The following is a 27,184-nucleotide window of genomic DNA, read 5'->3' as shown; positions in this document are numbered from 1 at the left end:
AGGGCTTCCATTGTTTGTCAATCAAAGCTGGGACACAATGACACTCATTCATGTGCACAGTAAACAAGCAGACAAGGGCCAACGATCAGCATACAGTCTCATTTTGGTTCTTCTGCAAACAGTTTGTAGAAAGATGGTACTTCAAATAATCTATGTCAGTTTTTAAAAGATGCAATGGATTCCTAGTATAAAATACTTAGTAGGGGGCCCAGACAAGAATTAAGACGACTCGAGAGCAACTCAAATAATCACCCAAAAAATAACTCATTCATTAGGACTGTTCCTGAAAAAAGATCTGCTTGGTACAACCACATGCAAAAAAATTGTATTTTAATAGTTAGAGAAATACACATTCAGAAAAGTTGAAAATAGCCGATTCTTTTCAAAGACAGTCATAACAAGGTTTTGTTTTTAGAGTACCACTTAGTGTTTAGCCTCAGAACTTACGTTACCAAGAGGTACACAGACACCAATGTTACCAAGTGCACTTTAAGGTTTTTTACTTCATATCTTCTGTTTAAGAACCCAGGAGATTTAGGGTTTGTTGATAGGTTTTGCCCCTTTTTTTTGCAACATCTTAAAAATAGAAAAAACAATTACAATGACAGAAGTCCAATGCTGCTGACAACTGGACAGACTCGAGCCTCACACACCTCTTCACTGTTTTGCCTTTTCTACTTCAAAACTTGCTAGAGCAAAAACTTTGTCTCCTGATCCTGTGAAAGGAAAAATATTTTCAGTATTAGTAGAAATCGTATTTTAGAGAATTTCCTTACATGCAATATAAATCAAGCAAAACATTTGAAATCAAAAGAAATCAAACCTGCATTTTAAAAAGTAGAACACTTGAGCTCATAAAAAGAAAAAACAGAGATATACTGGATTGGACAGCTCCAAAACTATGTAGAGAGCTGCTAATGAAGCACCATTTTGAACAACAGGGTTCCCACCTTGCCTGCACTCAGAAAGAGGAGTACTGAGAGTTCGGTCACAGAACTAGTTCATCTGTAGCCTGACCTAGTCTGGCACATTCCTGCCATTCATAGCTCTTTCATCACAATTCTAACAGTAAAAATAGAATGAAGCGTCGTGCTTATTTAATGCGTATTATAAATGAACTTTTGGTCTTGTCAACATGATTAGAGTTACAACCATCACGGCAAGAAGAGTGCTTTAAAGCTCTATTTTGATAGTGTGCCAGTAATTGCAGGGTTCTCTGCATCAAGCAGAGGAAAAGGCTCTCCTGAGGAGTCATTAATGCAAAGAAGTATTGTTTAACTGTACGAGTGATATGTCTGCTTGAGACAGGGCATTCAAGGCTTCAGCATTATGTGGAACACTTGCCTTTTTGTGGCTTTTTCGCACTGAGTTTATTTGCTGCATTTCTTTTCCCTCATGGACAGTGTATCAGAGTTTTATTGTTAATAAAATCGAAAAACGCATGTCAGAATTTAATGGCATGAATCTTTTGCTTGTATTTTCTGTTTCATGTAGAATCACAGGTATTTCTATTTATCACTGTTTGAAGAGGCAAAGAAATTGGAATTTATGAGAACGAAAACTTACCAAGGTCAGTGGAGACTTTCTCAAACTGGCTCAGGGCTGCACCAGCATTTGCTGACAAGAAGGTCTCCTCATCGGGTGTCAGCTAAATCAAAAAAGGCCGAACTGAACTTGATACCTTAACTATGCATATCCCCACCATATTCCCATCATCTATATCATGAAATATGACAGCTTACAGGGATTATCAATTTGCAGTTTTATCTAATACTTAAAGCCAAAGTAAAAACGCAAGCTACTGCCCTGCACTGAATTACCTTCCTCAATATCCTCTGTCAGTCCAGAAAGGACAGCGTATGCACTACGTTTTCAAGCCCTCCAGTGATAATTTTTGATGAAATGGTCACCCTGCATCTCTGTACCAAAACTAGGCAAAGGAAGCAAACCACTTTTTTTTTGTCATGTGGGCCATACACTACTGAGCTAAGCTCTCAGCTCACCTCCTATCATCTACTGACAAAAGCCAAAACAGAGCCACAGCCAGCTTTGACCACATTAACAGTCAGTGACCTAGAAAACCGTCTCTTCCTTTAAAGTGCTGTGAACCATCAGTGACATTTACACATGTAGATTTTGCTTTTATGTTTGTGTTCTGAGGCCTTGGTGACAGATGCCCATAAAATATTTACAATAATGAAGCAATAACCTACATTTGAAAGGTTCAGGTATCTAAGTTAAAATTCACTCATTTAAGTACCTCAGATATACATCCTTATTAAAGTGATGAAGAATTAAATGTGTCAAACTACCCACAGCAATTGTGTCAATTTAACAATTAAAAATACAGGCTACAATAGAACATCAGGTACAAACATTGAAAATTATGTCAGATGTAGGGGAAAAACTATTAGTTACCTGTCTTTGCTGTATTTCGTAAGCAAGCATCAAACTACCTAACATTTTGCAGTACTGTGCAGACAAGCACTTAATATTTACCAACATTTGTCACATTCAGAATAGATGTGAAACCGCTATCCTGGGAAGTCCTCTGTGAAGTAGGTTACTGATCATTTTAAAAGATAAGGAGGCTGTCAAAGCATAACATAAAGCTTGTCTGAGGTGACCCAAGGAACTCATGCCAGGTCTAGGTAACTTCACACATTCAGTTCACAATCTTAATTAGATGTGAACCTTAATTAAATGTTTCCAAAACATTTTTTTCCTCTGACAGTCTAACAAGAACAATATTCTGACGGAAAGCACTTGCTAATATCACCTACCTGGAACGTACCTCCCTTTAGTACCACACTTGATATTTTCTATCACATTCCCTCATTTACTAGGAAAGTTTAACTACAGAGAGACACAGCAACTCATTTTCTTCACACACCTTCAACAAAAAGAAATAACTTCTCTTCCTCCCTCTAGCGGTAAAAAACACACCACACACACACACAAAAAAAACAGGATTGTTCTGCACACTGATGCAATTATTGGAGAAATACAACGTTTAACATCTACCTCTCAAATGTATATATCTCACACCAAGGAACAGATATTATCAACAATACAGAACTGAGTTGAAGCTCAATGTGTGTCAAAAGTCTTTGACAGTCCCTGCTGGGTGGATAGGCGGTAGTTAGCTAGTAAAAGACTCGTATTGCAGCTTTCGTATCATCATCTTGTATGAGCTTCTACATGATTCACTCCTACGGCCCAACAAAGATAGTAATAGTCTTATATAAATGTACAATACTATTTGGCATGTTTAGTAGTGAGCGCTTCAAGACGTCTGCTATGAAAGCAAGCTACATTTTAGGATTTGTTCATTAAAAAAAAAGTTGTAATTTCTTATTTTAATATATAAGATTTGTCTTCATTATATAGATAAAAAAGTCTATTCATCAACTAGCTTTCATACTAACACTTTACCTTCTCACCAAGCTTTCTGAGGGCGGTCAGGATTTCAACTTTCTGTTGCGTGTATAGGTCTCGTCCCAATTTCCCAACCATTAAGTCTCTGTCCATCTGTATACCAAGAAATAAAAAGTCAAATCACATAAACATCCCAGTAGTTTCACTCAATAAAACAGCATGACCACTGCAACAGCCTAAACATACCATCAATAAGCACGGTACCCATGGAAGTAAGGGACAGACCTAACTATACTTTAAAAGATGGCTGCACATTTTTTCTGACATTCTCCAGATACTCTGCACCTGACATTGGCATTCTCAATGTCTCTGACCTTGAAATTCTTCTAATAAAAGACTTGAAACTCTTCTAATCCAAAATTACGGATTCACACATCACTGATACACAAGGGAATCACATTTCACTTAATCTAAATCTCAAGTTCAGTCATGATCTGAAACACGAATGCACTCAAATGCCCCCAACACAATTCTAGATTCAAACTCTTCACATCCTCCATCTGCAATTATACTCAGCTCACTTTTTGTTAACCACATTTTTGTTTTGAAACAGCAAGATAGAGAACAACTCATATACATTGTTGTCTCCATTACCACAATGAACATTTGAAACTGGACAAACTGAAAGATAACTTCTTTATCTCCTTGTGATGCCACCACCAAGTTTCCTAACACACTTGGTACTCTCCTTGCAAACATTACAAATCTAAATCAGTCTAGTTCTAATAAACCGTTCTTAAAGTAAAACAGAAACCTTCACCTCTGCCAACCTTGTCCTCAATTGCCTTGGTTGTTTCTTTGCAAACATTCTAATTACTTCTGGAGTTTTAAATGCTTGGCTGATGGCTGCTTGTATTGCCTGCAAGGAAAAGAACAAGAATGACCAGAACTAATAGCAATCATAAACTATAGCTGCATGACAAGATTAATGAAGGCTGGAAAGCATCATTAGTATCCTCTGCATCATTTGATAAGAGAGCTTCTCTTTGTTTGCATAACCATGGAACTTAGATGAAAAAAAAATCCAACATTTACACAGGGCTTGAAAAATCCACTAATTGGTGCAATTATTCTGAGAAAAAGATGTGGAACTTTTAATTAGAGTCCAGGTCTTAATTAAATTTCCAACATCTTCCTGATATTATCAGGACACAAGTGAATGTGCTGTGCTATCTTAAGCAGTTTTTATGCCCACACTGACAATTACAGTTCTTCTAAGAGTAAGCAGAATGTAATTGATGAGGTCAATTTCCTGTTGCTATTCAAAATACTCTACAGAATATCAGAGCTATTATATTAAATCTCACCACAGTTATTTTTCAACAAATCATCATTTCTCTGGAAACAGAACTCAAAACATAGGGCTCAGAAGGAACAAACCACGCTTTCATTAAACACTTGAAAAGACAGGAAACGGATCAAAAGTTTGGAAGTTGACATAAGATCAATACACCAGAAGAACTTGAATTTACAGTCACCATTAGTCTTTTCATTTGGACTGGGATGACTCTCTGAAATACAAACCAGTGATACGAGCATATGAAATGCTATCTTTACCCTTCCTAACAAATAGGCAAGAACTTTGTTTCTCACCATGTATCATGCTGGATTGTCTCTCACACCTTTTAAATTATTTAGTAACTTTTTCTAATATTCAGGCCCTGCAGTTTCGCACATTTTTTTTCTACAGTGTTATCACTGATACTATTTTTCCCCTCCTGTTGTAAAATGAAGAGACCTAACCAAGTTTTTAATATGTACACATACATTAAATAATAAAAACATTCAGTGCAGAGATGCAGGTTTCACGTGCCCCTGTATAGATATTATAATAGACCACTTAGATCTTTTTCCTGTTTTGCTGAGTCCAAGCAGAATACAACCTACTTTTAATAACACATCAGTCAGACAGATCTGAGTAAGAAACTTCTTTACCAGTTGCATGCCACTGAGCTCATCCACCAAAGTCATATCTCCGGACATAATCTTCTTCAGTGAGTCATTGATCTCACTCAGCTGTTCTAGAGTTTCTTTCTTTGTTTCTTCATACTCATCTGCATCTAGTTCCTCTCTAAAGAAGAGCCAACAAGACGTATTAAATCACAGGATTAAAGCTGAGATGTAATATGGAAAAAAGGACATCAGTGTGTATCATGAAGCACGTATCCTCAAATAGCAATAAAAATATTCACATCACTTCATGTTATTCTGCTTCTAGGCCTCTTAGCTGTTATTTGGCTCATGAACATGAGTTTGCTTCTTGTTTTTGCACCTCTTCATAGCTGTCCATGCAGTTGTGTTGCTTGTACAAATTCACTTGCATTAAAAAGACACTGACAACTACAAGGTACTAAACACATGGTGCAACATTTAAAAATTTATTTGGGATCTCAACAACAAAATGCAGTGAGATTGCCTTACTTAAAGGTAAGGTGGATCAAATTATCTGAAAAGCCCACCTCTTCACCCCCAAACCATCAAGCAATTCAGGAAAAAAAAACATCAGCCCTTAATCCTGCTGTTTAAGCCTTGGTAAACTCAAAGAATGACACTCAGAATTGTTCTTGAAAATACACTAAATATGTATCGCTTAGGCTAGTTAGAATTATAGCCAGAGAAAGCATCTAAAACCAGACAGGACGCTTAAGTACCACTAATGAGATGGAAAAAAAAATCCCTGGCAATTCCATCTATTTCAGATTTTACTAGCCTACAAAGACCAAAAGAGTCAGGAGTATCACATGAAGATGTTAAACAAACCATGGAAAAAAATACACAACCAAATCTGTAATTATAAGACAAAGCAAAATAAAAGCACACAAAAGCAAATAACTGCTATTAAAAAAACATATATGAAAACTGAGAATTCTGTGAACAGCTACTGCAGGTTAACAAGTCCCACTGAAATATAAAATTTCAAAGAAAATAGTAATGAGTATTTTTGCCCTCATTTTCCTCAAGACAATAGAATGACCTTAATAAAAAATGTTTTTTTCCACATCACTTTTACTACCTAATACTAACACCCTATCATAATTTTTAAAAGGTAAAGCCACATCAAAACACAAAGCAAAAACAAAAAAACACAAGACTTTTGAAAGGTACAGTTCCCTTCTGCCAACCACTTAGGAAAAATATTCCCATTTAAGAGGAAAGCATCTACTTCTATTACCTGCATTCCTCCAGATCTTGAAGCTGCTGCATTAACCTATCCAACTGCTCTTCCAAGTTCTGTTTTAGTTTAGTGGTCTCTGTTGTTCCCCTTGAAGCCATTTTCAGTTTTCATAAGAAAATCCGAAGCTGTAACATAACACTCCTAGGAGAAAGAACGTGTTACTGTTATGTATCAACACCTTAAAACATATTTTAAAGTGATCTAATTGATCAATATATTGATGACGGAATGTCTAATATAAGCACTTCGAGATCCCAGCAGCAGAAATACTGGAATATTAGGCTGGGTCTACAGGACCATTCTTTTTCTAGCAAGAAATCATACACCAAGATAATAACTCAAACAGCTATATCACATAGAAACAACTCCAAAATCTAGCATCAATTACTGATGACTTCATGTCTCTCTATACGGAACAGCAGGCTCTTATAGAATTCTTTAGGTTGGAAATGACCCTTAAGGTCATCAAGCCCAACCATCAACATTATCAAGTCCACCAGGAAACCACATCCCAAAGTCCACGTCCCTTCAATACCTCCAGGGATAGCGACTGCCACTTCCCTGGGCAGCCTGTTTCAGCACCTAACCACCCTTCCCGTGAAGAAATCCTTCCTGATAGCCCACCTAATCCTCCTCTGGCACATCTTGAGGCCGTCTCCTTGCATCCTAAAACTCCTCAATTTTTATTCTTCGCCTTCTCTACAACTGCCCCTTGGGAAACTACTTAAGAGTCAACAACCCAAATTTAGGAGTTTGAAGCACGTAAACACCCCAGTTGAAACCATTAGCTGGAGAAAACTAGAACGTTCTAGAGAAAATCCGCGCTTCTTCGGATATTAAATAGGCCAAGTGGCCTCAGCGCAACGATCCGAAGGCTGCACCCGGGCGACACGCCGGCTCCCCCGGTACTGAGCAGCCGGCTCCCAGCACTTGCACGAATGCCGCCGGCTCGCCCCGGCTCTGGAAGGCACCCGGGGAGGAGACACGACCCTCCCGCGGCCACGGCGGGAGACGAGCGGTAAACGCGAAGGGCTGAGGGAGGAGACGGGGAAGAGACGCGAGGCCGGCACCGCCCGGCCTGCGGCTCCGCGGGGCAGGGAGGGGAGGCCGCAGGGCTGCCCGCAGGCAGGGCAGGGAGCGCGGAGAGGGGCCCGAGCCCCACACGGACCCCCCCCGGTGCCCTCCCGCCGCCCGGCCCCGTGTCGCCGCCTCACCTGGGGCAGGCCGGGAGCGGGGCGCCGCGGGGCCGCTTCCGGAGCGCCGGGGCCACTGCGATGGCGCCGCCCGCTGCGGCTCTGGGCGCCGGGAGGCCCCGGGCGGTAAGAGAGGGGGGATCCGGGGGGCCGGGGAGGGACCGAGGGGACCCGGGGGGCAGGGCAGGGGAGGCCGGGCTCTCGTGGAGGGGGTGGCTGCTGAAACGGGCCGGGCAGCGGCGGGCCCAGCGCGGGGCAGCTGCCAGCAGGAGCTTCCTTCCGCACGCTGGCGGCGTGATACGTCTGAATCTTTCTATTTCTTCGGCTGTTCTTAATAAATGAGTGTTTTCCTCGGAAATGTAAAGGTGGTAGGCCAGGGCGGACTCACCACGCTGCCTGCGCACCCGTGGAAGCGAACAGCTTGGTTTTCAGGACTGCCAAAATCTGCTGTAGGCACATCTTGATGGGGTTTGTGCTAATACACGTCGAGTGTCAGGGCTGCAAGTGGTGCATGCTACATGAAATCACGTATAAGCATGCTGAGACTATATAAACATACATGTAAAGGATCATATACATTACAATGCACATTTTTTTCCTTATGAAAAAGTGAAAATGATCCACGGCATCCAGTGCTTACAGAAACATTGACTGAGCACAGCCTTACCTTGTTACTTTTAAAGTCTCTACAGAGAGATTTTACTAACATTTTATTTAGTACTTGATATAAGGGAACAATAACGGATGTGGCTGTTTGCAGTGTTGTGAAACAAACCACACTTAACTGACCATGCACATAGCTCATACCAAAGAGTTAGAGCTGTATGAAGGTCATTTTGTACAGAGCAGGTCCCAGCTCTGTAGGTACTATGCTGGGTATAATGATGACAAAATAGCGTCAGTAATCACAATGATACCTCTTGTCATCTGCGCTGTTCTCCACATCAGCCATGTAGCTGTTTTCTATGCAAATGGTCCTAGACAGAGGATGTCAACGCAGATTGGGAGGCTGAGGGTATGGGCATACTGTTATGTTCTTAATTGCTATGCAGATATGCAGTGCTACAAGGTGGTTTTATGATGCAATACCTGCCTGTTTCTAAAGAGTGCAAAAAAGGATGAACAAGGACGTTTGACTAACTCCAGAGAAGGCACTACACATTTTTACCTTAAAATCTTCCATTTTTTTCCCTTTTTTTTTTTTTAAACAGAAAATCAATCCTTTTCCAATTTGCAGTATGAGTCACTTTCTTTAGCAAGTGGGGCTTTATGCATTACAAAGGCAAGTCCAACTCCTTTCCTTGCCTGTTCCCATAGTAACTCTTCTAGCTGATGCCCCTGTGAAGACTGCATTCCAAGTAACACCAAACCCTTCAAATGCTGAACTACTCTGCAATAATACAGAATATTTTAAAAGTTTGTGAAACTCAAAAGCACAGAAAAGTACCAAAACTTGCAAAATGTACCTCATAAGATGCCTTGCAGGATTTCCTTTTATTCAAGGGCTATTTGATGTTAGTAGGTAGGAGCTGTTAGAAGATTCAGCTGTGATGAGATATATCACCACTGTGGCGGCACCGAGCATTGCTGTTTCTTTGCAAAGAAGACTGATCATGAGGCTGACCTTGTGGGATTTTGCCAGGCAGATTGTGCTGTTGAAATAATGGCAGACTATTCAGTGCTCAACACAAATGCCTCAGACATCTCACAAACAGTAACAAGCAAGAGAATGGCCCATAATATATTCCAGTTTTCATGTGCTTGTTCAGGGCCAGCCTAGGAGAAACCATCTTGGCAAGCCAGGATGTTCTCATGAAGCACTGAGGAGCAAAAATCCATGCAGTGGAAGGAGAAATTAAAAAGACGAGTGGTGAAATTTCCTTATTTTCCCCAATTTTTAAACACCTTTCTGAAACTCAAGTTGCAGAATTGAAACAGTGCTGCTGTATTTTTAAAAAGGGAAAAAAATGTATTTAATTGCAGCTTTCACTAAACTTTTTAAAATTCACTTTTCTTCTATCGTTAGTTCCACTGGTATACACAGTACCCGCTTTCCACAAAACCAAGTAGATTGGTTGTTTTCATGTTTAGGCCATAGCACTGTCTTTCTGCATACTAGGAACCTGTAAAATGTAAATAAATCCTAAACAAAGAAATGTTAACCCTCCTCTCTTCCAGAATTTAATTCAATATAATGTTAATTATGTAGATTTTGCTGAAAATATTCACTGCAAAGTACATCAGCAGCACTGGGAACTCTCAGAGGATGTTCTGTTCCCCTCTATAAGCACCAGAAGTAAGGAAGTTATTTATAAGGAAGTTCTCTGCAAACATGTCTCTTGGCAGTTGATTGGCATTGGCATCTGAAAAAAAAAAGACATTCTAATAAAGTTTGTTCTGAAGTTGGAGACCTTAATAATCTCTCCTCCTGATTTTTGGTTGTTTTTTTGGTTATTTTTATTTGCTTGTTTGGATTTTTTTTGCACAAGCTGCTTTTCTTCAGAGTGGGCAGTACACTGGCCTCTCTTGGTGAGCTGCCCATTTTTAATGAACTTCTTAAAGGTGCTTCCTTCTCTTGCGTATAGGAAGGAATTGCAACTGCCAAGCTAATACATGGACAAGGCAAAGGTAGGTTCACATATCTGTTACATATGTCGTCCTCCTTGCATTCTATTCAGAAATAACAAGGAAGAACTAGAGACAGTGGTTTTAATCTCTTAAAAGCTGGATAATGCAGTATCACATGAATGATCACAGGCCAAATGCTGATGGAAGGAAAATACGGTGATCAATTTGCCCTTGAAATCATCTGCTTATTGGCAGCACAAATAAGTAGAAATAACTATTTTTAATCTCTCTTGCAGTAACTAGGCCCAACATTCTCCTCTTGGCTCTGTAGCTGTGAGGAATGGCTATGGAAGATCCCGACAAGAAGACTGAAGTAGTACTGCTGGCCTGTGGGTCCTTTAATCCCATTACCAACATGCATCTCAGGCTATTTGAGCTGGCTAAAGACTATTTTGATGAAACAGGTAGGATGGTAATTTGTATCATTTAAAACAGCTCTCTATCCAGACACTTAAATGTTAAGGTGAATATTTTGTTTATGCCTGTTTGACAGCGATAGATATTTTTGGAAAACTAATTAGGTATTGAAGCTAGTATGAGTATGTATCCTACTGACTCCTGTAGGCTAAATACAGTCTCACTTATTTGCTGCCTTTTACTAATTCGAATGAGCTAAAGCACTGGTTTTATAGTTTTTCTTTCTGAAATTAGAAAGGCATGAGTAGATGTCATAGAGATATATCTTTCTTATATTTCTTACTGAATATTTAATTGTGCCTCCTTGTACAGTGGCAGAAATATACCGTACTTTTCCACTGGGCTAGTTATTAGAGCTGTCACTGATGTTCTTAGAGACTGCAGTGAACAATGAGTGTGTAATAGTTTAAATACAGTACTGTGGAAATAACATCTGCTCAGCCACTTTTCATGTTCTTGTGTGATATGCTTTTTTTTTCCCCACAGGAAAATACAAAGTAATCAAAGGAATAATTTCACCAGTATGTGACGCATATAAGAAGAAAGGTCTGATCAGTGCTGATCACCGAGTAACCATGGCAAAATTAGCTACCAAAAACTCAGATTGGGTGGAAGTTGATGACTGGGAAAGCACCCAGAGTGAGTGGCTGGAAACAGTAAAAGTTTTAAGGTATTCTTCTGCAAAATCCTAAAAAGTATCAAGAACCTGTAGAATAATAAGGAATGGTGTTAGCTATTACAAGTTAAACTAACCCCAAATCATTGAATAAACTCAGTGAAGTCAAAAATACTATTTCTATAAACATTGTAAATGAAGGATTGCAATATTAGTCCTAAACGTACACAAAATGTGCCTGTGAACAATTTTTAAGATCATATATTTTTTCTTAGGCTCTGTTTAGTTTTTGTGCTGAAAAGATATTCCTAAGGAAAGAAAAGAGACTAAAATAGGGTGGGCATAAGCTATGCAAGCTTCCCTCATTTGATTTTGTTTGTGTTAGGCTGCCCATTTGTGTATTTAAAGGCTGGCATGAGAATCATCTAAAGGCATTTATTTATTTATTTTATGTTTTTCGCTCTTTCAGTCACTGCTACTTAACTGAGGTTCTTCTTTTTCTTTAAAAACAAGGAAACAAACCTTGTAGTTGTTGCTTTGAAATCTTTGCACTTTTGCCATCTTACAAGCCAACTCTCAGAAGTCCTTCTTTCAGCAGCTCAGTTCTTGGATGGGTTTTCTGTGAAGACACTACAAGAGGAAGTGGTGAAAGGTTATTTAGTAGATAATACTCTTCCCTATATTCTCTTGCATCTTTAAAATATCTAAAATACCTCTGTTTTGCAGGTACCATCATCAAAAGCTTTTGTCTTCTGATCCCACTAATAGTCTGCAGAATGCTTTACCTTTAACAAAGCCAGGACGGAAGAGGAAACAGGAACCAAATAGACACGACCCTATTAAAAAGAAAAATCAGAGTCCAGATATAAAAAGTTAAGTCTATTTGCAAATTAAATGCTTAACAATAGTTGCTATTTCAAGGGAATTGTGCTGATGAGTAACTTTTTTTATGCTACTTCTTGTTTCTGATTTTAACGAAAAAGGTTACTCATCTAGATCCCAAAGCATAAATAGGTGGTTTTTGCTTGTTTTTTCTTTCCTTTTATGCAATCCCCTCCACCCCCTGCCATGCAAAAGCTAGCTCCTCTTCTGTAACTCTATGGAGTGTCACATGAAGTTTTAAAACCATTACAGTATCCCTTCCTAATTAGCTCTTCTGAAATCCTCTCTAGATTTTCTTTTACTTTGATCCTTTGATTGACTCACCCCAAAGCTAAATAAGCGTATTAGAGTATATTTTCTGGTCCTCTTGAATGAAAAGGCTTCCATAACCTTTTTTCAGAGAAACCCTGTGTTAAGGCTACTAATTGTAAACTATATGCTCTGAATCTTTTTTTTTTTTTTTAATTTCGTCTTAACCAAGATGGGAAGAGTTGGCCTAGATATTAAATGTCCCCATCAAGCTAGCTAAAATCTGGTGGCCTAAACCAAGCCCAGCTTCTCATTTATTTTTCTTTTTAAGGTACCCCACAGATTAAACTGCTTTGTGGAAGTGACGTGCTGGAATCCTTTGGGATCCCCAACCTGTGGAAGTTGGAGGACATCACTGAAATTGTGCAAAATCATGGCCTTGTATGCATCAGTAGGGCTGGAAGCAACGTTCAGAAATTCATCTACGAATCTGATATTTTGTGGAGACATAAGAATAATATTCACCTTGTGGAAGAATGGATCACAAATGACATTTCCTCCACCAGGATCAGGAGAGCACTGCGGAGAGGCCAGAGTATTCGTTACCTAGTGCCTGATGTAGTTCAGGCATACATAGAAAAAAATAATCTATATAATCCAGAGAGTGAAGACAAGAATGCTGGGGTTGTCTTAGCTCCCTTACAAAAATATGCAAGTGATTCCAAGAACTAACAGGCACTATACAACAAATTTACTTTCTGCTGTGAAAAGGTACTAGTTCAGTAGAGGAAAATGGTTTTTTTTTTAGTTTTTATTTGCTTGTTTGGTTTTGGTGACTTTTTTATCAAATAGCAGGCAAATTCTGTGGCTTTAGTAGACATGTAGTTGCTGTTGAGGTTTGGTTTGCTTAAGAATTGGGCCTACACAATTTTTTTAAAAATACAGTTAGAAGATTTTCACTTTTAAGCATATTGTCACAGTTCATGAACTAAATACAAGAATTCACAGTGGTATATGAGAATACAAATTGATGAACAGAACAAATGAAAATGTTCTGATGTGTTTTATCTCAGACCGCTCTGACTGCTATTTATAAAATAGGAGCACAAATATTTTTAATAACTGTGCTGTAAGTAATAAAGCCATTTCATTTCAAAATGTACCACTTACTGATAGTAAATCCCTATAATTATTACTTTTTAAGTTGCTAACACATGATGCAACTTAAATAAATGATTTAGCTATACCCTGGAAGGGAAAAATTTACTCCTTGCTGAAATGGCTCTAGATAATCACGCTTTTAGTTGCCTGCCTTTCAAATATGAAGCCTGTTTACTTGGTCTCACACAGTTTGCTCCCCAAAATGCCTTGTGCTTTACTTTCCCATTCATGTTTCCAGAGCTGTAGGTTCAGTTCAACAATGTTTCTCACAAGAGGAGGGACCTACTTCAGAAACTGGTTTATAGCCATTGATTTAATGGAAAGAAGTTAATAATAGTGTCATTGCAGATTCTCAGACAGTTGTCCCTTTATTTCAAATAATAAATGAGCCTTTACTTTTGAGCCAAATGTATATAGCTAGATATGTTTTTATGTTAGTGGAGTTGAAAAGAAACAGTAGGACACTTAGGACTGTTCATAAGTGAAATGTTTTTCTTTGCTGGAAATCTGGTTTAGAATCTAAAAACATATTGTCTGTATTAAGTGAATATAAACTAAAGAGGCACTGTGAATGTCATGGTAATATAATTCTACCTCCCTTTCTTTGCTGTCATCCCATTTTTGGTTTGGATTATGTGCCTTAATAAAAATGTCAAGGTTTCCAAGATGCTAGCTAACAGGTCAACAGCTTTTTCATACTATCTCCTCAAGACAAATCTGTTCACATTTTTCAGATCAACAAAGCCAACAGAACATGAAGTTCTTGGTGTGCAGAGCGTAGCTGCTGGTGGGCAAGTCTAGAACCATGAACTTGCTTTGGGATCATAACTGTGACAACCTGTCATCCTCCTTCCCTGGCAGGTGATTCCCAAAAACTAATGCAGAGGTGTGGGCTTCACTGAGAGCTTAGGGTGAATCTGGAAGCCAGAAGCCAAACACAGAACATCACGGGTTGCCCTAGAATGTGCAGGGCTCATATAGAACCCATCAGGAGAGTAAAGACTCTAGTGGGAGAACATGTAACATGCAGTGGAGCTAGGATCACACATACAAACCTGGAGCCCCACGATATTATAAAATTACCATGTACTAGAACCTCTGTTCCGCTAGCTCTAGCCTGTAAAGGTGGTTTTACTCGGGTGGCCAGCCGAGTTCCACCACGGTCGCTCTCTAACTCCCCCTCTTCAAAGGCACGCCATCTACAGAGAATGTACAAGGAGATCATTAGTGTAACAAAATCAAGGCACAGCTTAGAAGGTCATCTGTAACTCTACTGTGACATAGAGTAGCATCATAGATCTTATTTTTTTTTTCCCTTGGTGATTTCTGCATCAAATGTGCTCAGTCTGCCATTTTTTCCCTTAGAGCTTAGGCAAGCTTACACAGTCTTTTGATAATGAGGCTGGGTTCATGTATTATCAACAGTTACAAAGGCACTGAAGGACATATTAAGCCCCTCTGTCACACCTTAGCATCAAACTGCCATTGAAGATAAACTATATTATTGATGGTGCATGTGAAAGGATAAGATCTCTGTTACTCTTTCGTCTGTTGTCTGTCTTAATGGATGACAAGAACAGAGAGCAGGAAAGTTTTATTTTCAGCATGCACGTCAACTAGTGTGCTTCTGAATAAACAGAGCAGATATTTCCAGTAGGAAAGCACCCCATTTATGTGGTCACTTTTCAGAGTAAAACTGCACTTTAGGATTATTCTTCTAAATAATGACACTGGTATATATTGGTGCACTGTATAATTCTAGAGAAACTGCATATCTAACTGCATGTTTATAAAGCTGTGATCTTCAGACAGTTATTTCACCGAGTTTTAATGTAGTTTTATGTGATGGGTCTTTCGATAAAATAAATTGCATGGAATATGATAATTTTAATCATTAACCAAATCTGATGTTTGATGACTGCATAACTTTTAAGTAGTAATGATGTCAGTACTGTTTTGTCTATACAAAACAGAATATTGTTCAAAAATTGTGGTGAATATTGATCTTTTGTTTTACCAGTGGGATCCGGAAATCTCCCTATTACAACACTAGAAGTAAACATATACTGACAATCTGCTGTTCCAATCAGTTCTAAATATCAGCATCACAGTCAGTGAGGTGTCATATTCTGAAATGTTCAAGTAGTAAAACTTGCAAGAGTGGACTAAATCTAAGAGAGAATGTATATACTTGTAAGGTTTGTGAATCATGCAGTTCATTGCACTTCTTTATAAAAGAGTTGTAATGCATTCACAGCTATTCTGCAAGAAAAAGTGAGGCTTGCTTTCTTAATGTTATTGCTTTTGGTTCTACTCTATTAAGAGAACATAGGGTCCTTATACCACGTAAGTAATTCAGATTCAAATTATTTTACAAATACTGCAACAGCAGTAGGAACCATTTAATTTACTTCTGTAATGAGGCCACATCGTTGGCAGAATGTTTTATATGCTCAGTGCTGCACAACAATTAAGAGGGAGATGGAAAAAAATATCTTTCCACAAAAAAAAAGGAAAATAGGGGAATTTGTAAGGGAAGATGAAATGAACCATCACAGGAGGTGGCCAGGACATTAGGGAGTTCTCACAAAATTAGATACACAGTTCTTTGGCTTAGTCTTGAAATAGTTACCTGAGTATCCTCTATGTATCTTAGTTTGAGATTTAGAACTGATTTACAGAAAGAAGCACCACATCCCAGACAATCAGTACAATCTTAATTTTCAACTAAAAAGTTAATCCAGACTTTTGTGTAGGATTTATACTAGTACTGACTTCTCTTTACTTGGAAGAGTCAGTAGTATTGCAACAGTGCTCTTTTAGTATTGTAACCTCGTAATAACAAATTGTGGGTGAAATGCTACTACTGGAGTCCAGGGGAAACATTAATTTGCATTTCTCTGTACCATTCCCATTTTAGTATAGGTTAGAGAACAATATCCATCTGCAAACAGGAAAGAAGCTTTGACGTCCTAATTTCCTACTCACATGATTCTGTGAGTCATATAGGTCAAACTGTCAGCTCCAAAAATGTAGTTAAAGTTCAGTGAAACAATTTTCTATGCAAAATATTATCCTTTTATTCAGCCTGACCTGTATCAGTGACCAGGTAAATGTAGTAGCTATAGGTGATTTTTTTCATTCAAGATTCTGAATACCAAATTCTCTTTTTACTAGCAGCAGTTAAGATTTCCCTTGTCCATCAGTTTTGGGGTTTTCTTTCAATGTAGCCTTCACGGTTGTGATTGGTACTGTCCCATCTGACAAATTAAAATGTAGGATTAAGGTGACGCTTAAAACATATGCACAATTTGGGGAACTGTTGTTTTCCCCATTTTACAGATGAGGAACTCCGGTACTTCAAAATTCTAGAGTGCTTACTATTTCAGGGTTATTAAATTCCTATTTCCTTTTAAATGTACTTTGTAAATTGTCACAATAAGGCATACAGTTTGCAAAAAGTGGCCACAGACGGAAGAACTGCAAGTGACTGGAGAATTGTATGTATTCTGTAGGAGTTCAAGTCTTATTTCCAAATTCCTCACATATCATTTCCCTTTGAAGTGAAGTGTTCTTCTATTTCATTTTCCAAAATATATTACTGGGTCATCACTTAAGGAATTGATTTCACTTTGTTGAAGATAAAGTCCAATATTGAAGCTTCCCAGCTGCACCATGTGCTATACTCCCTGTATAGTCTACCACAATGCATAGCACCTAATAAAGCATCATCAGGATTACTGCTCCATATGATCTTCCCTTTACTGTATGCGTCAAGAATAAAAAGCAAGGGGAGAGCCACATCTTCTATCTACATGAGTACTTTTTGAATTTCTTACTGTTATTAGCAGTTTTTAGGAGTTAAATGGGAATTGCAAGGAAAGGTGCTTCTTTCCTTTAGATTTCTTTCCTCTAGAAAATGACTTCTTTCCTTTAGAAAAACTGATAAATACAGAGCTGTAGAACTGTGAACAGAGCTCAGGCCTCTAGATTGGTGTCTCATGCTTAGCTGTTACATAAACTTTCTGTCTGGTAAAAGCACCAGGCAAACCAGAGAATTTGGTGTTCGCTCTTCATGTTTCCCATGTGCTTGGATGTCTATTTACCTAAGATATAACTAACAGAAGTACAGAACACAAATGGATAAACTGTGGCACAGCAGAGTTGTGTTGAGAGTCACATTAGAGAATAACATATGCAAAAACGATTGGTCTTTCACTTTCCTGTTACAGCCACTAGACAACAATGCTGCCTGTTATTCACTCCAGACATAAACCAATGAGATATTCTACTTAGTTCTATTACTGTATCGTAAAGTACTACTTTAAGACTTGCAGATAGAGTACCATGAACAATTTACCAGTCAACCCCTGCCTGCTAAAACACATCATGAATTTGCAGTGGGTAGATCGTCTTTTCAACAAATATGTAGATTTCAGATCATAAACCCCCATATCCAATATACACGCAAGAAATCTGACTAATGACAAATTGTGTCCGTGATTCCCTTTAAAGTATACAAGACAGACAGAAGTTTAACCAGTTTTTCATTTGTACTGTGACTCTTGAGTTAATAACATTTGCTCCATACAAAGATTTCAGAAACTGTGAACTTTTCCCTCCAACCCAGCCAAAGCTAATCCACAAATATCCTGTCACCTATTGGCTCAGCAACAGTACCCCTCCCCTCCATCAGAAAGGATCTCTGATGTAATTCCACCCACAGTCTTCCTCATATAAGGCCTGGTTGGAAAGCTGTTTCTTTATTTTTGCTTTTTGCTCAGGGGTTGATTGCAACTTCTTTCTGCAGTCTAGAAATGCCTGTAGATTTCAGTGGAACCTGGAACCTTGTCAGCAATGACAATTTTGAAGGCTATATGGTGGCTTTAGGTAGGTGAAATACCTCATTCTATCCTTCTTCCTTCCCCCATGAGATTCCTTCTGAATTTAAATGCTCGAGTTCTTCTAAAATCTAGATATTGGTGAAGCTTTTTTGAAAAGCAATGGAGAGATATTTGTTTGCTGATTAATTACATAGTATTAACAATTATTTTAATCTGTAACCCAGGCATCCTGGCAGGTTCCAGGAACTTCTCAGCCTGGTAGTTGTTAAAGTAGAACTCTTGAATACTTTTTATCAGAGATGAGGAAGAGTTCTTCCTGTCTACTAAGTTTCTCTTGCTTTCCAGAACAAACTTATAGACCTTATGTCTTAGGGTTAATTACTAAATAACAAACAAGTTCTTGTGTATTTGTCGATTCAAGGCAACTATTTTGCTTAATATCATGAACCTTTAAACAGCTCACAAAAGACTTCACTTATTCTGTGACCTGTTGAGCAGTCCTTCTAACTATCCCTTTCCTCATGTGCTTGAAGTTAACCTCTTATCTCATTCAGATCTTTATGGAGATACTAATGGAGCTGTAATGAGAACTAAAAGTTCTTGGTACTCTGTTAGCTTTCATGTGCAAAGCTCATTACAGACTGACAGCAGGTAACCCTGCATATCCCCTTCCCCTCACCTACCTCTCCCACCTCTTTCTGCCTTGTAGATTTGTGTAAGCTGACTGCTAGCAGTATCGCTTGCAGGTAATTGCATGTGCAAGTAGAATGCAATCTTTTTTCTATCCATATATATGCTGGGTGACCTACTTTAATCGTCTAGTTGATAGCTTTACCATGTTGAAAACTCCTCCCTTTCTTCATCCTGCTGTGTTGTCGTAGGGGGAGGAGGGTACTCCATAATGAGGATTTATTCCCAAGGTCTATTCTGCAATTTGAATACAAACCAATTTCTTTACAAGGAATAGATTCACTTTTTTCCATGATAGTAAATATTGTCCACCTATATAAAGGACTTTTAAATGAAATTTAACACCCCGTCCTATGAAAAACTGGAGCATGTATCTATTGTCTGCCAAATAGATAGTTTGTTCCTCTAAATAAATAAACATTCACTAGAAAAATAGGAATAAAGCTTAAAAGCAATACTTCAAGCCCAGTATTACCAAGACCATGAGGATGATGTTCAAGATAACTGATTGTTACAGATAACTAGGCAATATTTTAAGTGTGATGTTTTCTAGTTGCACTCAAAAGGTCTTAATAGCCAGTGGCATGTCCTGAAAATGAGCCTGAGTAATTCAATTTTAGGACTGTCTTTCATTTGACTCTAAGGTACAGTGTACAAAAAATTCTTGTTAATTTGAATAATGCCTTTCCTCTTTCAAAGGGTGAAAGAATAGGTATTAATTATTCCTTGTATCAAATAAAGAAGGGGTTCTTGGGGGTATGTGTGGGGAAATCAAATTTTGAAGAACATTCATTGAACTGTACAACATAAAACAGTTTGGGATGGGGGGACCCAAACCAACAACACAAAAAAACAAAGCAACTAAAAAAATCCATCGAACCCTTGCATAGCAAGCTATTCTTAAGAAATGCTTCTAGAAGCAATAAAGGTAAATCCCAGCTGTCAGAATGGCTGGTGATGAGCACAACTTATACTTTTTTCTCCTGTCAAAGGTATTGATTTCGCAACACGCAAGATAGCAAAAATGCTGAAGCCTCAGAAAGTGATCAAACAGGATGGGGACATGTTATCTATCCATACCACAAGCACATTCAGAGACTACATGCTCCAATTCAAAATTGGAGAAGAGTTTGAAGAAGACAATAAAGGCCTGGACAACAGGAAATGCAAGGTAAGACTGACTATTAAAAATAATAATAATCAAGAAGTTCTTACAGAATTAAGATGCCATGATCAATCTTGCTACTTCGGCTGAAGTTATCAAGAATACTATTTCTAGTGTGACACAGAGGCAGGAACCTGAGTTATTTTCACTTTCCTGCACAATAGTATTTAGTCCTCTTTTTTTTTTATCAAAAAGCATATTAACTACTAGGTATATTTCAGAACTGAGATAACATATAGGAACACTTTCTTCTTCAACAGAGCCTAGTTACCTGGGACAACGACAAACTTGTCTGTGTCCAGATTGGTGAGAAGAAAAACAGGGGCTGGACTCACTGGCTTGAAGGAGATGACCTCCACTTGGTATTTGCTTTACTTCAGATCTTTATATATATTTCAGAATTGTATCTATGACAAAAATACAGTCTTTATTGTGGTCATAACATGCACAAGTTTTCTTCTAGCTCAGTAGTATATGTAATTGACAGTACATAAGAAACACATTCTGCTTTCAGCTAGTCTAGCTGTAACAATTTTACTGTTTCATTCTTCATTCTTCTGCATAGTTAAATGCAGAATATTAACCATAACTTATTAGCATAGCAGGTGAGTGATGGTCAGTACTCATGGCAAATGATCGATGTTCACTTTTGGAGATGATCCCTTTCATTACTATATATATATTTATTTATTTATTTTTTTAGGAGCTTCGTTGTGAGAATCAAGTATGTAAACAAGTATTCAAGAGAGCTTGAATATGAGTGTTGGTCACTACGTGGAAAGACAGCTATATACAGGAGGCCATGCATCCTCGTGTCCAGTGATAGCTGTACAGACAAGAATTGATTCCTTCTACCTGTTAATCTAAATGATATGATGTTTCTGGCTCAGGAAATGCTGTCTGTTAGCCATGTTAAATATCTGATTTTTGCTAATAAACACCAAAAACAATCTTAAGTACCTGTCTTCTGAACGTATTGACAGAGGGGAGGAGAAAAAGACAAATGATAGGGCTTGGTTTCCACTTAACTGCTGGTCTAAATCAGAACAATAAAAAAAAATAAAAAAACAGTCTAAAGAGGCCTGCCAACATCAAACAAGAGGAGAACTTAAACCTGTGTAATTCTGGGAATGGTAAAAAGTAAAAAGGACAACACAAGATACGAAGTCATTATTCAAAATACTTCTCCTTAAGCTGCAGATTGGTATTTCAGGAGAAGTTAACTTTGCTTGCATTTTAAATGTGTTATGTAAACTTTATGTTGTGCCATAGCTGCTTTGTTCACAAAATAATTAAGTTCAGCTTACCAGAGGGGGAGCAAGCCTATGACAAAATAGTGTCATCCCACAATAACGACAAGAGGTTTGAGCAATCACGTAGGTTCCAGTCTGCAAAGCAATTGAATGCTATTAGCACATATACAGAGTAAAAACAATGCTACTCAAGACTTACTTGCACATGGTTGTTCAATTAGGTTAACATATCTCTCATTTTTGACCCTGTGTGCTGTTGCGCAGAAGCTTAATTCTGCCTCCTGTAAATACATTTAAGCGGTCAGACCGACTTGTTGCATGTGCAATGTATCTCTCTGATAACACTAGTATTGCAGGGATGGGCTTGCTAGTGGAAAAAGACAGAGGAGTTTAACTTAAATCTAGCTTAAGCACAATAAATTAATTAGAACTTTTTTTTTTTTTTAGAAACTGAAGTTGCCCCTGACACTTAGGTATCTTACAGATATTTCTTCTTCCTCACTGTCAGTTCAGAATTACTACAGCTACTAAATGAGGCATACAAAACCTGTTGAAGCTTGAAGGGCTTAAAAACATCGTGAGATTTTGTGAGATTTGTGGTAATTATGTGGGATACCATCAGACTCTGTAAAGGTACAGTAGCTTCTAAAATATGAAGAAACAACTTGTACTCTGGACAGGGAAATCTGGTGGACAGGGAGTAAAACATTACATATATTCTATGATTCCTGACAGTGTCTTCCTTATGGAACTGGGTGATGATTTTACTTATTTGATTAATAAGAGTAATGCTACCACGTTACTCTAATATAAAAAACACAATGCCTCAAATCTGCTCTGTCATGTCTACCGGCAGTGTACTGCAACAGCACAGGCTTCACTATTCCACTAGATGGCACCACTGCAACACATTGCTTTTTTATTTAAAATTGAGGTTTCCAACAGCAGTATTTTAAGTGTTAAATATTGCAAAAACGCTTAAACTGCACAGCTTGAAGTTGTATGCTCCAATCAGATGTACTTGAGAAGCAACACAGAAAGGCCATGATGATCTTAAGAAGTCTGTTAGTACAGGGAGAAAATCAAGTAGAAATCAGAAAAATGCAATCTTCAAAGACTGTATGACAAGAACTGTAATACTTCAGTAGTAAGGCTGCTATTCAGAAGCCTTTGCTAAAAACAAAAACAAACTATAGAAGACTTATCAGCTGTGATATTACTTTGTTGTTGCTACCTTCCTACTTCAAATTGATAATTTGAAAGCAGGTGATGCCATGCAGAACTCACTTGAGGATGTTTGGAGATCTTGAGGATGAGACAAGCTACTACAGTGAGAGAACTGCTTATAATTTCATTTTTATGCCAACTATTTTGCATGCTTTTATAAAATACAAATTAAGCATCCTGAAATTCAAGGTGAAAAAAAGAAAGGGAACAGTCCTATATTCTGTAACTGGCCAAAAAATAAAATAAATAAATAAAATTTAAAAAAAGATATTAAGATAGTTTTTGCCAAGAAGACATGCACTTGAACTCTAGAACTGAAGGACAGGAACAAAATTCCCCAGGTAAGCACTTGAAGGGTTTTATTCAAAGGTGTTTCAGACCACTTCAATTATCTCTAAAGCTTTGATGGTGAAACTTTTTCAGCAACCAACCTTTGAGTTTTTTAGTCAGTCTAACTGCTGACTATGTGTATTACATGAGTTTAAAATATGTCAGCTGCATGTAAAAGTACTTTATAGGTGGATGAATTGAAGGATATGTGTTGCCTTCTGGATTTTACAATCAAAATAGACAACAAACATTCAAAAGAAAAGCCAGAATTCACACTCTGTAAAACAGTTTCTTTAAAGATTATATGAAAAGAAAAAAGTTAGTTATACAGGTGGTATATGACCATGACATGGTGTCACCATGACAGCAACAGAAGCACCATCAAGGTTACTAATTTTCACTCAGAAGCGTATATTTAAAAATTGTGTTTTAAGACATACATTTGTGTGTAGTCCCGTAGTCATTTTCTTGGATAATGTTCTGTGTACTTACTATATGGAATAAACTGGACTAATTTAGTGTAAGAACAAACTAGCAAGTGTTTTAGATTACAGCTCCAACTCCAAACAATAAAATATAACAAAATTAAACATTGTCCCAAGAAGATGAAGAAACACGAGATAAAACATAATCTAAAATCAATCGTAAGGATAGGTAGGTGTTCAACAAAAAGACCAGCAGTATATATTATGATCCAATTATTTACAAGAGAACTTGTTCTCCATTCCGGGCAACTTGGTTAAGTCATCAAAAAACATTTTTATTCAAAAAAATAAAAAGCTCCTATCAAATTAAGAAAGGTGTGTGCTGAAATACAATAGCAAGGATATCTGCCTCATATATGGATAAAAAAACCCAGAGCTGTTCAATTGTATTGCTTTATAATTATTCATGGTACTTAAGGAAATATGTCTTAATTTGATTCCTTGTTCACACTGACTGGCTTGCTTCCGTCTCATATCCTGTTGTCCTTCCTTTATGGGATTCTTTCACCAGCTGAGTCAAACTACACGGCATGGCACAGAGCTGTCTACTAAGATCTTATTACTAGTGAGTGTTCATCCTACGGGCAAGTCTGCTGATGTAACTCCCTTTTTTTTTTTTTTTTGGTCCTCTTCCAAAAGAGCAACTTTTCAAATCCCTTTTCTTTTCGCCTACCTGTCCTGTAACTGATGTAACACGGAGCACGAAGCAAACATCCGACTCACCCCAAGTCAGCACAGCCCCTGGCCGCTTTGTTCTCTAACTGGAGTACGATTTTTGACAGGGAAAGAAAAGAAAGCGAAAGAAAATATTAATATTTTCCACACAAATATAATTTTTAAGGATTGTGCGGCACTGGCATAGGCTGCCCAGGGAAGTGGTTGAGTCATCATGGAGGTCTTCAAGACCTGTGTAGATGTAGAGCTTAGCAGTGCGGTTTAATGGTGGACTTCAGCACTAGGTTAAAGGTTGGACTAGATGATCTCAGAAGTCTTTTCCAACCTGCATGATTCTGTGATTCTGTGACTAGATGCAGATGTCTAGATGTTTTTCCACAGGAAGGGGAAAAATATACATCAGGTTCAAACAAAAGTTAGGCGTAAGGCCCAGTATTGAGTGCTCAGCGCTTCGGCTTTCCCTTGGGATATCACACCGAATGTGACGATTAGACAAAAAGCTTAATTACGGGTCACGGAGAAGCGGGCTAAGCCCTTCAAGGCGCGGGGCGGGCTAACCCATGACGGGGTCTTCAAGGAGCGGGGCAGGAAGGGACCCACAACTGGAGGGCAGCGCCACCACAGCCAGCGGCTCCTCACCTCCCTCTGGGGCTTCTCCCTCCTGTGGGCGATCGGCGACGCCCCTGCAGGCGGACATCTCCCCCCTGCCCCTCGCTCCCACCTCAAGCCCACCCCTCCCGGCCGCTACCCCTCAGCACCGCCCTCGCCCCCCCCCCGTTGCCATGGCGCCGCCGGGCCCCTCCCCTCCCTCCCTGCCCGCCACGACTCGCCGCCGCTTGGCCCCGCCCCTCCCGCTCTCCCCGCGCTCCCCGCCGCCTCCTCCCGGCCCTGCCATTGGCCGGCGCCGCGCGGGGCCCGGCATGCCCGCTGCCCTCGGCGGCCTCACGTGATCCCGCCGCAAGATGGCGGCCGCCGCCCTGTTGTTTTGATGAATAATCCCTGCGCGGGGCAGCGGCCGCGGCGCGGGCGGGGGCCGGGGCTGAGGGGCGCGGGCGGGGGGCGGCGGCGGCGGCGGCTCCCCCTGGGCCGGCGGCGGCGGCAGCAGCCGAGCAGCGGGGGAGCGGACCGGGGGCTGCGGCAGCGGCGGCGGCTGCTTTGGGGCGGGCTGCGGGCGGGCGAGGCGAGGAGCGAGGCGAGGCCGCTCCGGCGATGCCCTTGTGAGGCGGCCCGGGGGGCAGAGGCGGCGGCGGCGGCAGAGCGCTCCCCCGGAGCTGCCCCGCGGCGGGGCGGAGGATAAGCGCCCTCGGTGCGGTCACCATTAAGAGGAAGGCGATGGAGGAGCTGAGCGCGGACGAGGTGAGGCTGAGACCGGGGGGGGGGCTGTGGGGAGGGTGGGTTTCGCCCCCCCCCCCCGGGCAGCCCCGCTGGCTCTTCCCGGCTCCCGTCTTGGAGATCCCGGTGGGATCGGTGCCCGGAGGGTGCTGCCGGGAGCCCCGTGCCTTTGCCCCCTGCCTCCTCCCCGTGTCCGGGGCCCCCTCGGCTTGTGGATGGGGTCGGGCTGCTGCTCTGCTGCCCGCTGCCCGTCCCCCGCCTTCCGCTTGCCTTCCTCTGGAGGATGTCTTTGTGCTGAGCGACGGGCGTTGTGTGCGTCTTCTGCCTGTGATTTTAAAAATGATTGCACATACGCTATCTTTTATGTAGTCAACGCTTAAAATATTGCTTTCTTGGGGTCTTTGCTGAACAGCAAGGTGTGTGGGGGTCTTATATTGAATATAGTTTCGCCTTGAAACAGGCTTGCCAATCTTCTGATGCTTCCTTCTGATTTGCTCTTTTTCAATTTAACCTCTCATTCTTTCACTTCAAAGTCATAGGTGTTGTGATCAGCATCAGACATGAAACTATTTCTAGTTTCTTCCCTTAAAAGGGTGCCCCCACCCCTTTTTTTTTTAGTATAGACTAAGGTCTTATGCCTTGCTTACATGTTGGTGGATTCTCAAATGAATTCTGCCGTGGTGTTGATCAGGATGTAGGGAGTTTCCTCCTATGCTGCCCAATTCATATGCATCTTCAACTCTTCTCTCACCTCCATAAAATATGGGTTTACATCAAAGTGCATTGTATGTAATGCATGCTTATCAGACCAGCTACAGCCTAGGCTTCTTGCTATACTCGTACTCCAGAGAAGATCAAAAGAAGTTATTTTTGTGCTGTACCGTGTGTTATGGCTGGATTGTAGATCAAGGTGACCACTGCCATCACTCAGGTTTGTATTCCAACAAGTTGAGATGTTTTGATTATGTTGTGCCTCGTGATTTAGCAATCCTGCTACGTTGCAGCAGGAACTGGGAGGAAATGCTTCATGCTGTTTATTCGATGAGGTCTTTATATGCTAGGGAAGCACTGAGAAAAGGAGCCCAGTTCCGATGGTGGGGAGAGTCGGGTAGGATGCTAGTGTTGTCATTTCTGCCGTCAAAAGGGATCTCTCATTTTATAGCTGTATTTTATGAGTGCTTTGTTTACTCGTGATCCTTCTGATCATTCCTGTAAACTGCATCTTGATTATGAGGTGTTTTATGGTTTCGGACTTGTTTAATCTGTGTAAGCTTGTTTGTGTCACTGCTTCTGCAAGTCTCTGACATCATTCAGAATGCTGCATTATGAACTGAGGTTGCAGAAAATGAGCTCTCTGGTAGGGAGTCATCCACCTATTCTGGCAAAATGTTTGTCCCAAGTGACTTGGAGTTTTCCCATGTCCT

At 39.8% G+C, this 27,184-nt stretch overlaps 4 protein-coding genes and 3 long non-coding RNA genes across 17 annotated transcripts in view; 3 read left to right on the top strand and 4 right to left on the bottom strand.

Moving 5' to 3' along the window:
- Window positions 1-313: 313 nt before the first annotated feature.
- LZIC (leucine zipper and CTNNBIP1 domain containing) lies at window positions 314-8,219 on the bottom strand. 3 transcript variants are annotated; one of them, XM_066982106.1, is made up of 7 exons: window positions 8,195-8,219; window positions 6,611-6,754; window positions 5,374-5,509; window positions 4,199-4,297; window positions 3,436-3,531; window positions 1,567-1,648; window positions 314-716 (listed from the first exon to the last, which is right to left on the bottom strand). In XM_066982106.1, exons 2-7 carry the CDS (start codon window positions 6,709-6,711, stop codon window positions 658-660), a joined length of 573 nt encoding a protein of 190 aa, XP_066838207.1. In that variant the 5' UTR covers window positions 6,712-6,754; window positions 8,195-8,219; the 3' UTR covers window positions 314-657. The 3 variants fall into 3 exon arrangements, with proteins under 3 accessions (XP_066838207.1, XP_047923570.1, XP_013049695.1); XM_048067613.2 differs by lacking the exon at window positions 8,195-8,219 and adding an exon at window positions 7,828-7,965; XM_013194241.2 differs by lacking the exon at window positions 8,195-8,219 and adding an exon at window positions 7,238-7,475.
- On the top strand, window positions 7,491-14,436 carry NMNAT1 (nicotinamide nucleotide adenylyltransferase 1). 4 transcript variants are annotated; one of them, XM_048067611.2, is made up of 6 exons: window positions 7,494-7,631; window positions 10,392-10,434; window positions 10,671-10,838; window positions 11,338-11,521; window positions 12,194-12,339; window positions 12,930-14,436. In XM_048067611.2, exons 3-6 carry the CDS (start codon window positions 10,715-10,717, stop codon window positions 13,328-13,330), a joined length of 855 nt encoding a protein of 284 aa, XP_047923568.1. In that variant the 5' UTR covers window positions 7,494-7,631; window positions 10,392-10,434; window positions 10,671-10,714; the 3' UTR covers window positions 13,331-14,436. The 4 variants fall into 4 exon arrangements, with proteins under 4 accessions (XP_013049693.1, XP_047923568.1, XP_047923565.1 ...); XM_048067609.2 differs by lacking the exon at window positions 7,494-7,631 and adding an exon at window positions 7,794-7,932; XM_013194239.3 differs by lacking the exon at window positions 10,392-10,434 and having other exon boundaries at window positions 7,491-7,631.
- Window positions 8,671-12,303, bottom strand: LOC125183184 (uncharacterized). Of its 2 annotated transcripts, none has more exons than XR_010826343.1 (4): window positions 12,181-12,303; window positions 11,990-12,097; window positions 9,273-9,458; window positions 8,671-8,783 (listed from the first exon to the last, which is right to left on the bottom strand). It is a non-coding gene; the product is annotated as an uncharacterized lncRNA (long non-coding RNA). The 2 variants fall into 2 exon arrangements; XR_007164741.2 differs by lacking the exon at window positions 8,671-8,783 and adding an exon at window positions 8,789-9,196.
- Window positions 13,388-19,625, bottom strand: LOC136786864 (uncharacterized). The gene is made up of 2 exons (XR_010826347.1): window positions 19,413-19,625; window positions 13,388-14,958 (listed from the first exon to the last, which is right to left on the bottom strand). It is a non-coding gene; the product is annotated as an uncharacterized lncRNA (long non-coding RNA).
- On the top strand, window positions 18,492-21,414 carry RBP7 (retinol binding protein 7). The gene is made up of 4 exons (XM_013194243.3): window positions 18,492-18,649; window positions 20,286-20,464; window positions 20,719-20,820; window positions 21,162-21,414. Exons 1-4 carry the CDS (start codon window positions 18,577-18,579, stop codon window positions 21,210-21,212), a joined length of 405 nt encoding a protein of 134 aa, XP_013049697.1. The 5' UTR covers window positions 18,492-18,576; the 3' UTR covers window positions 21,213-21,414.
- Window positions 20,284-25,276, bottom strand: LOC106044297 (uncharacterized). Of its 3 annotated transcripts, none has more exons than XR_007164740.2 (4): window positions 24,938-25,276; window positions 24,427-24,514; window positions 21,766-21,846; window positions 20,284-20,865 (listed from the first exon to the last, which is right to left on the bottom strand). It is a non-coding gene; the product is annotated as an uncharacterized lncRNA (long non-coding RNA). The 3 variants fall into 3 exon arrangements; XR_007164739.2 differs by having other exon boundaries at window positions 25,068-25,276; XR_010826342.1 differs by having other exon boundaries at window positions 24,427-25,227.
- Window positions 25,277-25,486: 210 nt separating this feature from the next.
- The window catches only part of UBE4B (ubiquitination factor E4B), a 40,170-nt gene continuing 38,472 nt past the window's right edge, over window positions 25,487-27,184 (top strand). For 2 of the 3 annotated variants that reach the window (XM_066982084.1, XM_066982082.1), the window contains exon 1: window positions 25,487-25,784. In XM_066982084.1, coding sequence (XP_066838185.1) covers window positions 25,761-25,784 — 24 coding nt within the window. In that variant the 5' untranslated portion in view covers window positions 25,487-25,760. Of the gene's footprint in view, window positions 25,785-25,915; window positions 26,692-27,184 lie in introns of those variants that run through there. The other variant, XM_066982083.1, reaches the window with a different exon arrangement.

This window comes from Anser cygnoides, chromosome 23, assembly GCF_040182565.1.
Source record: "Anser cygnoides isolate HZ-2024a breed goose chromosome 23, Taihu_goose_T2T_genome, whole genome shotgun sequence".
In the NCBI taxonomy this organism is placed as follows: domain Eukaryota; kingdom Metazoa; phylum Chordata; class Aves; order Anseriformes; family Anatidae; genus Anser; species Anser cygnoides.
This window is presented reverse-complemented; position numbering and strand designations above follow the sequence as displayed.

Excerpts from the sequence above, each read along its gene's own strand:
- LZIC (XM_066982106.1), bottom strand. The coding sequence starts at position 6,711 with ATGGCTTCAAGGGGAACAACAGAGACCACTAAACTAAAACAGAACTTG. Across the intron at positions 1,649-3,435 it reads TCAGAAAGCTTGGTGAGAAG|CTGACACCCGATGAGGAGAC; the intron begins GTAAAGTGTTAG and ends TTTTTGATTTAG. Across the intron at positions 717-1,566 it reads GAAAGTCTCCACTGACCTTG|GATCAGGAGACAAAGTTTTT; the intron begins GTAAGTTTTCGT and ends TTCCTTTCACAG.
- NMNAT1 (XM_013194239.3), top strand. The coding sequence starts at position 10,715 with ATGGCTATGGAAGATCCCGACAAGAAGACTGAAGTAGTACTGCTGGCC. Across the intron at positions 10,839-11,337 it reads AGACTATTTTGATGAAACAG|GAAAATACAAAGTAATCAAA; the intron begins GTAGGATGGTAA and ends TTTTCCCCACAG. Across the intron at positions 12,340-12,929 it reads TCAGAGTCCAGATATAAAAA|GTACCCCACAGATTAAACTG; the intron begins GTTAAGTCTATT and ends TTTCTTTTTAAG.
- RBP7 (XM_013194243.3), top strand. The coding sequence starts at position 18,577 with ATGCCTGTAGATTTCAGTGGAACCTGGAACCTTGTCAGCAATGACAAT. Across the intron at positions 18,650-20,285 it reads AGGCTATATGGTGGCTTTAG|GTATTGATTTCGCAACACGC; the intron begins GTAGGTGAAATA and ends CTCCTGTCAAAG. Across the intron at positions 20,821-21,161 it reads AAGGAGATGACCTCCACTTG|GAGCTTCGTTGTGAGAATCA; the intron begins GTATTTGCTTTA and ends TTATTTTTTTAG.